The sequence below is a fragment of the Durio zibethinus genome, chromosome 23, assembly GCF_047325235.1.
Source record: "Durio zibethinus cultivar Kanyao isolate XHJ-2024 chromosome 23, ASM4732523v1, whole genome shotgun sequence".
Classification (NCBI taxonomy): domain Eukaryota; kingdom Viridiplantae; phylum Streptophyta; class Magnoliopsida; order Malvales; family Malvaceae; genus Durio; species Durio zibethinus.
The window spans coordinates 1045883-1057270 of NC_143184.1; the positions used below are offsets into that span (position 1 = coordinate 1045883).

The following is an 11388-nucleotide window of genomic DNA, read 5'->3' on the forward strand; positions in this document are numbered from 1 at the left end:
TATCTATATATAAAGAAAGAGTAATGGTTTCATAGTCGGTGTATAAATCCCATACATTTTTTACTTTTTTATTTACAAAAAAAAGAAATAAATTTATTTATTCACAGGTAGACCACAGGTTGCTTGCAGTCGTTTTCAGTTAGAGAGAGAAGAGTTGTGAACCTTAAAATTTATGTCCCGAAAATGACAGTTATGTCCTGGGTTCGGCTTTGCTTTTGGTCTCTTTATTTTTTTACCTATTCTTTTTCCCATCTTTTGTCCTTTTATGGTTCTTTTTCCTCTTTGCCATTATATAATTGGCAAGTTATGAGCTTCCACCCCACGCTCCCCGTCCCTCCTAACAACACCTTCCTAGGTTTTCAAAAAACACGTGTTTTGTTGAATTACAATGTTGCCTAGTTTTGAACAACTGCAGTCTCCACGCGTACGTGAAGAGAGTGGGTTGGCATCTAGCATTTATTGGACACAGTGAAAGAGAAAGGAAAACTTGGTCAACTTGATTCAGCTGCTGCCTTCTTCTTCTTCTTCTTGTTAACAAGCGTGGGACACAACGGTCATTAAAAATATTCCGGTGGGGAATTTGGGGATGGTTGAGAAATCCCAAATACATTATTACTGTTTATCAACCTTTAAACGAAGCCCACAGTACCATAGTCGAAGTGGAAAGCAGCCCCTCCGTGCTTCCACACTATGCTCCGCACCTCAACAAAGCTTCTCTACATTCACACATCTTAACCGTCAATTGTTATTAATTAGAACCAGAAAAAGGGTTCAATTTCACATCCTAACAGTCCATTACGGTCTAATACACACAGGGATAAAGGTGCCATCCTAACTTACGAAATGAACAGCCTAAATACTCCATTCAGTCAACGTCAAGCATCCCCAACAATCCCATCAAAAAAGGAAAGGATTCTGTTAATCGGACGGTCAGAAGAGAAGTAGGGATGCATGTAATGTATGAGTGACAACACAGAATAGTCCATTAAGTTGATAAGCGTCACGTGGGCCAAAGGGCGCTTTACATCTGCTTTTTGTTTAAGCAAATTGACATGAGCCAAGAAAGCAGCATTTTTATTTTTTTTTTCCTCAAAAGAATAAAACGCAGCCCTTAAAATTGTTTGAGTTATACTACCAAGCATTAGAATTTGGTGGAAGGAATGATTTTGTGATTGATTATGTCCATATTAAATTGCTAAAGTGACGATTTTTTTTTCTTTTAATAAGCAGACGCTTGCACAAAATTTTGTTAGTCTTTGGTCAACTAAATAATATATGTAGAAATTAATTAATGATAATATGTAAGATCACAAACCTAATTTTGTCTTCCACACTAGTGTCCAATTTTTTATTTAATTAATTTTGGGAGTCATTCGCCTTCTTAATGATCAAAACAAATTGTAATACGAGATGGGATATTTGCTAAGAGACAATCTCCGAGTTCAAATTTAACTTATCTTGTTGCAATTAAAATTATTTTGATCAATGAATAGTTGGTTTAATCAGTTTAGTTCATTTATATATAAAAAATATTAAGTATTTAACTTAAAATTAATTAATTTTAAAATTAATATTAAACATGATATCAGAATTATGATTTTTTTTGTTATTTTTAAATTTATCACATAATAAATTTTTTTTATATCTGTTTATACGTGATGGAGGTTTGTTAATATGATATTGTACTACATCTAATAAATATATAATATTTTATAATCTTATATTAAATTGAATGCTTAACAAAAAAGAATTAAGAAATTTCAAATTAAAACATTATTAATAATCTTTTGTTAACACTATTTAATCATGATTTCGAAGTCGAAATAACTTATCTGATTTGAAAGTTTATCCTTATGCACACCCCTTAAGCAATACAAGAACTATATATAGTTGAATTATAAGTCTTCGCTGTATATTTGATCATGGATGACAATCATGAGATTAAGTCTGAAATATTATATGGTTGGAAGTCATTATTATTGAAATAATAATTTTCAGGGCATGGAAAGATAAACTTCATACACCATGTTGAAAAAAATTAAAATAATAGTGATATATCAAGAACCAAATCTCAAGTTCCATCAACACTTGTGGAGTGTGGACTTGGCTTTTAAGAGATGTCAAAGCCGAGATTTTGGATAAGTTTTCAATAATTTTCTAATGGATTTCATAGTTCCATCATCATTTGGTAGACTTGGTTTTCAGGATGTCAATGTTTAGATCTTGGGTCACTTTTTAGCATTTTTTTTTCTATTTTTCTCCAATGGCGCAGCCCGGTAATCATCCACTTCAACTGTCCACTTCTTGGTAGAATTTAGCCTCGGCTTGTGCAAAAAAGGAAAAAAGTCTTACTATATTTTGATTTGTACTTTGACATTTCATAAAATAATTACAACTCGTGATAAGATTAAGAATTAATGCTTTGATTCAGATAAAAATAAAAGTAATTTGGTTTTGAATATCTCAATCTGAAGCAAACCAAAGATATTATGGGATATTAAGTTTCTTTTTTAAAATATATATTATGTGAAAATTTTGAAGTTTAAGTAACTAAATAATGAAAGGCAATCCTATCCCATTTATCATAATTTTAATGGGTTGCCTTTAATTCATTATTAATAAACATTTTTTATAAATTTTTTATATTTAAAATTGTTAGAATTTAAATTATGATCACTGAAATTAATATTTAAAAGTCCAACAATATTCTATCAACAGATTAGTTGTTGGTTACCTTTTTTTTTTTTATATACTATATGGAGTAGGGATCTCTCTTATATTAGTGTATTTCTTACATTTTTTGAGACCTTTGAATCAAAATTAAATTCATGATCATTTGAATTATAATAATATTTTTAAATTTAGTAATTTGTTCCAAAAATTTTTAAAAAATTGTAAAAATTACATTAATGTAAGTGTTTTTCTTCTCATATATATAATACGAAATTTGAGAAAAATGAAATCTATGTAAATAATTAATTAGGTAACTATAATAGGCTGATGTTGTTGTATGATGGTCATGACTATGGCCTGATTGTGGGTGTGCTGAAAGCAAGAGGCTAATTAAGGGAGGGTTGGCAAAGCTACGGCTAATCATGGCTTTAGGATTAGGCAAGGTGAATTAGATGATTCATATATACCTCATATTCAAACTAGCTTTTACCAGAATTACTTACCTTTTTCCCAAACTAAGCACTCCACCATCATTATTAATTAACAAACTGAACTATACAAAATTTTTTTTAATTTATCCTTTCCTTCAAGATGTTGCCATCCATCTTCACCAATCTTTAGATATAGCTAGGCTTGTCAATTTTCATTAATCATATATACATCGATGAATATCGGAAATAGAATACTAGGCTTGTCAATTTTATGTAGTGGGTACCAATTGCTATATATCTAGTTTCAATAAACACCATATATCCTCTCTTTTCCTGATCTTTAACTCGAGAAATCAGGCTGAAGAAAAGAAAGAAATTAGAAAATGAGATGGAACTGCCTTTTTGAAGAAAAAACTTATAGGGTCCCAGTAAAAATGTCCATATCCAGAATTTGTTTTACCAATTATCTGCAGGAACTGCTTCAATCATTGTCATGAATCATGATCACAGTGATGTAGATTCGAATCTAACTTAATTTAAGTGTTTAGGCTACTCGGATTTGGATGATGTAAGAAGCCATTAGAAGTCTTTCAACTGTCAAACTAGTTAAGATAAATAGACATTATTGGACTGCAACTTCCACCCATAATGTAACGTAACAAGGACGTCATTTGTGGCTAACTATCTTTTTCTTTTAATTTCTTCATGATCATATGACCTCGAGTACTCCTGTAGTAATATTTTCTGATTTTTTTTCTAATTTGTTTGGTAGAATAATGATGTGAGAAATAGACCATCAGCTCGGGTCTCGTATAAAAAGGAAAAAAAATACGACTACTTGCACCATACACGTGAATGGCAAGAGTATTGAAAGCAGCTCTATTTCAAGGCAGTGATAGGGCCCCATGGCTAATAGCTAGTATTTGTTACTTGACGAAGCGATTCTGGTTTGAGACTGAGAATGAGGGAGCAGTGGCCACTGAGCAGAGACGTAATGCTAAAATCAAATTATAAGGCTATGGGTGGCTATGTTGATGTCGGAAGGCAGCAGGACCCGGCAACTTTTAGTCTAGTGTAGGTCAAGTGTAGCCCAAAAGAAAAACAGCTCTTTTAACGGCTCGTGCTTGCGCCCTACAGGCTAAAACCATGGATCATTGGTAATGTCTGCTCCAGAATTCCATAATTGGGATCATTTTCCAGTCTGTTTTACTCAGATATCTTTCGGTGCTCTACATCCACGTATCACACTTCCAGCTAATTAATTTACTCTCCACTTTGTATATCTTCATCACTTGCTCCTGCTCCTGGAGAAACCTGTTGATAGTTCACAGTTGAGGTGGCAGAACCCAATTGACTTCTAAGCTTCTCCCAGGGTTAGAATATTCAAATTTGAATGATGAGTGATGAGCTGCATGATTACAAGTTTAGGAAAAGCTGAAAACATCCAAATCGAACAAAGTAAGTTGTTAAAAGTCATCTTCATGTCATGTGTGGACACAAGTTGAAGGTTCTGAGGAAAGTACAAACTTGACTGTTTTATGCAATATGAATTACGTGTGGGAATTGGGTATTTTGGCTGTTTCAATAGGCAATTAGCCACTTTCAAGTGCCATTTTAATCAATCTATGCCACTCAATTTGATATAATAATACCCTACGTAATGAAAAGACTGATACAGCGGGTTAGGTCAACATCTTTGTAGCATCATATTCCATGTTATAATAGATGCATGCTACGCTAGAACTCTTCATTAATTTGCCTTTCCTGCTGGAACGCCAATCTTTTTCCTTTTGGCCAACCTCAACTTCACTTTTAATCTTAATTTTTCCTTGCAGAAACTATCCCATATAATACAAGAAAAGCGAAAGTTGCACCTTAACTTATGGTTGTAGAGAAAAATTTAAAAACCCGCATTGTTAATTATAAACGAGGCTGGCTGTCTGAACATGAGGTCGCCGACATAACGTAACCTGGCAGCAAAATCTATGAAAACCAAGGGTGGCTGTGCATCAGTGTCAAGTCGAAGTTGACACCTATTCAGGAGCGAAAGGGGACCAGCATCGTAAGGCTAAGAAGCAATGGAACCCCACACAAAATTCCCCCTCTAAATTTGGCACTTTTCTTTCTTTTCACACATGAATCATGACGTGCCCACAAGCCCAACAGCCACCACCCTTGCCTATACATGTCGGGGGATTTATTCCGTACTGGAAACCCCTTGGGTACAGAACTACACCCTTACCACCATTTTGCAGAGAAACCAGAGACGTACCATTTTGCAATAAAAGTTGCTTTCTTTTAACTTGAAAAGAAAAAAATGGTTTCTTTTGTACCGACCATCCAAATTGACTCGTACACTTGTTTTCATGAACTGAAAACATCCGGTCCCATGCACCATTCATTACACGTGAATCACAATTGTCTGTGGGCCTCATAGATCTGGCTGAGTGAAAGCTGGGATCCAACCCAGATTCTACGAAAACTTTGCACTTCATATGAATCGGTACTATCTACCTATTTGGCTAGCTACCCAGTACTCAAACGATAGGAGTTCATTCGAACAGTGTGGAGTCGTGCGATCTACCACCCTTATATATATGATCAAAATATGTGGTGAAATTTTTTTTCATACTTTAAATTCAATTCAACCCATTGTTTTATCAGAGAGCAGGTTGATCATTGCATATTTAATTGCTCAAGTTACTACTTCTAGACAAGTGCCTAAATGGGTTTCACCAGCTTGCCACAAAAGCCGACAGTCTCACTGGACACTGGACCATCTTTGCCAATCAGGTCATGAAAAAAAGTTGGTGCTGGTGTTGAGAGGTACGGGCACGAGGGATAGAGGGAAAACATATATATACGTGATATAAAACTATATGATGAGAAATAACCCTTTAAATTCAATAAACCCAACTGTTTTTCATAAGATTCTAACTTGAGAAAATTTTAAATTGAAGTCTCAAAAAAGTTTAAAAAGTAGAGAAAAAAAAAAGGAAAAAGAATGAGAGAAGAAAAGAGGGGTTCAGGCCCTCGATGTTGGGTTGGATCATGGAGGAAGGATTAGGAAAATAATTTTCAAATATGGGTTAAGATGAGGAGGTAAATACACGACATTAAGTGACAATAAACCCTAAATCCGACTATTACCATAAAGGTATGCTTTCTCATAAACATTCTCATTCTTGCACTTTATTCATACTAATTAATATAGTTTTGATTGTTAATTGATCAATATCGAAGTTTTTTTATGTAAATTTAAAATTGTATTCAGGTTACAAACTTAATAAAAAATTCTTGGTTTTTGGTCTCAGGTCACCAATATAATCAATATCTAACAAAAGGAACAACTTGGAATTTTAGTTTTCATGTATGCATTTGCTGGGGTACCCTGCTATTGGTCCAGAACTTGACCTTGTTGCAGGGGGATCATTAACTCATGAGCTGTCTCTCCAAGATGAGATAGATCCAGAGATCATCCCTTGTACGTATGTCTTAAAATGTCCATAGCTACTGTTTAAGTTATTTATTTATTTTATTGAAGAGGGAGACCTGTTTGGTTGGTTCCCTCTTGTAGGTGATCAGGAATATCAGTAATTATCCTTCTCGCAGGCATTTTTAGACCAGATCCTTAATTCTAATAACTAAGTGGCCGCTATTGTCCAACATTGTAGTTTGAGATTGGGACATATCACATTGTAGTTTGGCCAAGGGATAATGCTACGAATGATCTTTGAACTTTAATAAAATATTTAATGTAATATTTAAATTTTAAAAATCTTTAATATAATATATAAATTATAAATTTATTAATTAATATAATATTTAAAAAATAATTTGTGTATAACATATCATCATTTAAAGCTATCTATGTTAAAAATTAATATGATATTAATTAATAAATTCATAATTCAAATATCACATTAAAAAATTTTATAATTTAAATATCTTATTAAATATTTTACTATAATTCAAAAATCATTAGCCCGAAAAATCCTGATTTTGAGATAAAAGCCATCCGCTATTCTGATCCCAACCAATAGTTTTTGTATTTTTTTATTTTTCTTGTTCACTAATAATTCAACATGGTAATGATTGATCCCAACTTCGAAAGTGCCAATCAAAGAAAACATGGTTCATCTCAACAGATGGCTACTATCTTTCCGTCTGTTTTACCATTTACAAAGAGAAATTGAAAACCATGAGCCAGTGGTGTAAGTACCAACTAAAACGTATACGAGAAACATGCAATAAAAGATAAAGCGGTTTATCTGATTCATGCTGTTTTTTTGTTTTTTATTTTTAATGAAAAAAAATCGTCCTGAATTCCTAGCATTAGAAATTTTCCACAGATTAGGCCAAACTAGAGGCCTTGAAATCAACCTTCTGAACCAGAAAATTCTGAAAACAAGGGCTTAAAATTGGAAAACTAAAATTCATGTTGTACTTTTGCTTATTTCTATATGTCCCTTGACCAGGAAACATCACATTTGCACGCATCATGCTCAAAAGTAAAATTTGAATGCAATGGTAGAACCTCCAGCCAAAATGTAATCTCCAGAAATGTTTTATGAGTTAATCATGGAAACTGTGACCTGTAAACTCGATCAGATGCAACAATGTAGCACAGATACGAGAATCCTCAAACTGCAATTCCATGATTACTAATTTTCGAAACCTCCTCTGCCAAAGCATTTCGTTCTTGCTTAGCCTCAGAAGCAAGTTTTGAAACCTGCCAAATTAATGATTCCATATAAGCAACATGGAAAACAACAGTCTCATCCATGTTTACGTTCTATGCAATTACAGGTATAGGAATAGAGGAACATAGCCAATTTCATTATAGCACTATCATATATCTTAAAAAACAAAGTCCATATACTAATATTCAGAGAACTTACCTGCGATCTAAATCGAGATGCTTCTCTTCTTGGAAGTTCTCCAAGGACATCTTTTAATCCTGATGCAACAGAAAATGTGGGTGTTATCTCAGCCACATAAATGCTGAGATGTTCAATGCACCTAATTGAGAGAAAGAACTGAATACCTGCTGCTTGTCTTTCGATCTTGTAAGCTGAGTGAATCACACTTTGGATCTGCTTGCCTGCTTGTCTGAAAGAATATTGAATATGTTCAGATGGAAAAAAATTAGCCTCAAGAAGAAGTTAATATTCCACTGCACTTCATTTGAAATCTCAAACCTGAGTTTTGTCCTGCCACGGATCAGCTCTTCTTCAGCTACTGAAGCACTCCGCTGGAAACATCAATAGCAGATTATGAAAAATATTTAACAAAATGCTTGATTAAAGCATTTAAGTTGATACAAAGCAATGATTAACTTATAATTTCTGAGTAGCATGCATATGTAAATTTTTTTTTTTCATATTAGTAGCTATGAAAGAATAGGAACCAGATGTCAATGTACTTCCAGGAGGTATATTAAGAAAAATAAACTTTTCAATTAGCTATAGGCATCACTAAATGAACATTTTGTTGAATGCAAACTGTATTAAAATCAATTCCGCAATTAAAAATTTTACATTACTGAGGATAAACCAATTTTCCTTGACCACACAACTGACACTGCTATTTAAAACAGCTCAAGTACATATCATTGGACACAGTGAATTCTCTGTTTTCATTATTAATCACAGAGAATTCAGATAACATTCCATTTTCACATTTATATTATTATTAAATAAAGAAAAAAAGTTGACTTATGAGTTTACACAAAAGTATTCTAGAATCAGCTTAAACGCCCAGGGAAAAAGTTATCTTCCATAGACAAACACACATGTATAAACTATAGACTATACAGAAACAGCGGTCCAAAATAATTAAAGCATGAAATGACACAAGCACATGATGATAGAATATTTTTCAATATTTGTCATCAATTAGATCCACTAGGGAAAGTGTTACCTCCAACTTCTCACTTTCAGCCTTAAGGCGGTCAATTGACTGTCTCAGCTTCTTTACTCTAATATCAGCTTTGGAAAGCAAGGACTGCAACAACAAATAGTACAAGGTAAATGATAGTGTTTTAAACAGGGAAGATGCTTTATTTTCATAATAATGAGTAGGTAATCCATCAAACTCTCAGGTAAAGCAAAGAGCTGAAGATGATGGTGCTGTTATGAGATTCACTCTTTTGTGAAAAAGGAGTCTATACAGAATTACACAATCCAATGTCCTGGGTAGGATAAATAGGATAAAATCTTTTCATGCAGTTTGAAATCTCATTCATATCCTCTTCTAAAATCCAAATCGAGTTTATGTATCTATAAGCCAAACAAACACACCAACAAAACCAGGTAGCAAGGATAGAAAGGGAGCTCCATCAATCAGAACATATACAGAAACTATATTCAACCCACCTCTTCGCTGTTAAAAAGACGCAAAGTCTTGTAATATATTAAACGTCTTGGCCCTGCACATTGCAAGTAAATGAAACAATATCAATTAAGTCTCTAAATCCATGTTAAAACAACTTAAGTGATAAGGATATCTAAGCAATTGCAAACTTAGCACTTGCAAGGCTAGGAAGCATAAACCTTCAAGTTATCTAAGCAACAACTTTAATCAAGATTCTTCCACTATTCTAGAAAATTTAAACTAGTCATTAAAATCAGTTATGGCAAAGCAGCACCTCAACATCGTCAGAAAGAGCTAGTTTCAATGAATAACAAGTTATGCCTATACATTAGCGCGTATAATTACATAGTAGCAGCAATTTCGTTATATACAAAAACAGATAGAGATGAATTTAACCGATGCTGCTGTTACATATACAACCTAGGAATGCAAAAGCTACCTACAAATATTATAGAACCATACTTTTCAGCACCAGAAATCCCAAGCCAACAGCAGCACCACCTGTGATCAATGGATGCGAAGCTGCAATGTTAATCCCCTCTGCAACAAAATTGTCAAACCTCAAAGCCTTCAAAACTAAAAATTAATTCTCTCAGATAGAAACAGAATGTGCATGGATTGAAGCGATTGATGGAACAGACCCTTAACTTTGCCAAATACCATGTCCTCGTAAACACCAATTTGGTGCTTGACATCTTCAAGTGAATCCTAGCAATTAAAGGAATTACATAAATTTCCTTTCTCCTAAACTCGGCTTAAAATATAGACAAAAAAAAAAAAAAGAATTTGAGAAGCATACAATGGTTTGATTAAAATGAGCAGAGGAAGTGGAGCGAATTTCTGAGAGTCGAGATCTAGAAGCTTCAATTGTGGCGTTAATGTTCTGTTCGATGATCTTCTGGTATAGAAGAGCTTGCTCCGCTGCGTAATCGATCCATGAAGTGGCTTGTTCAAGAGCTTTCGATTCACTTTTGGAAGAGAAATCACTGGACAGCAGCGGCGGCGGCGGCAGTGCTGGTAGTGAATTAGGGTTTGGTTTATCTTCTGGTGGTTCAGATACCGTAGCCATGGGGAGGTGATTGTTTGGCTGTCTGGGAAACCTTTCGTAAATTTTGTTTTAAGAATCCGACAATTAATAGGGTCATAATAAGTAATAACCTGCTTCCCCGGGTCCACTCTCATACTCGCTTTTATCGAGGGTAATAATAATAAAAGTAATTTTGATGTGATTAAAAATAATGATATGATAAAATTAATTAAGTATTATAATAATAAAATTACAATTAATTTTAAGATAATTTTTTAAATATAAATATAATAATTAAGATAAGATAAAATATAATAATAAAATTATTAAAAATATTAAATTAAAATATGATATAATAAAAAATTTAAATTATTTTAATATTTATAAACTTAATTAATAATTAAAATTTTTCAAAACTAATATTTTTTTAAAATTCACTAAGGTTATTTTTATTTTAATCTTTTAAATATATAGATGAAATTATACTAAAAATATATTGATAAGGACGGACATGGTGGCCTTCCCAGCATGGCAGGACTGGCCATTCGCTGGTGCCACATAGGCACAATTGTATTGGAGCCTTGTTTTTCAAACAACAAATCACAGTGAGATTAGCTCAAAAAGTTACTTCATTGTGACGAAACATGGCCGCGATTGAATAAATTCAGCTTAAGAGTTAATTTGGATGTTTTAAGAGATTAAAAATTATGATTGATATGAGATTAATTATTATAATAATAAAATTAAAATTAATAATAAAAATATATTTTTTAAAATAAAACAAAGTCAGAGTAGTAAAGTAAATTATAATGAAAAATAATTATTAAATATATTAAATTAAAATTTAAATTATTTAAAATTTATAAAATGATTAAATAATTT

At 32.9% G+C, this 11388-nt stretch overlaps 1 protein-coding gene across 1 annotated transcript; it reads right to left on the bottom strand.

Annotated features, from left to right (window-relative positions):
* Positions 1 to 7350: 7350 nt before the first annotated feature.
* Positions 7351 to 10605, bottom strand: LOC111313760 (alanine-tRNA ligase). Its single transcript, XM_022914493.2, has 9 exons — positions 10279 to 10605; positions 10121 to 10187; positions 9942 to 10019; positions 9482 to 9534; positions 9027 to 9110; positions 8306 to 8358; positions 8152 to 8216; positions 8006 to 8064; positions 7351 to 7836 (listed from the first exon to the last, which is right to left on the bottom strand). Exons 1-9 carry the CDS (start codon positions 10546 to 10548, stop codon positions 7747 to 7749), a joined length of 819 nt encoding a protein of 272 aa, XP_022770228.2. The 5' UTR covers positions 10549 to 10605; the 3' UTR covers positions 7351 to 7746.
* Positions 10606 to 11388: the final 783 nt, after the last annotated feature.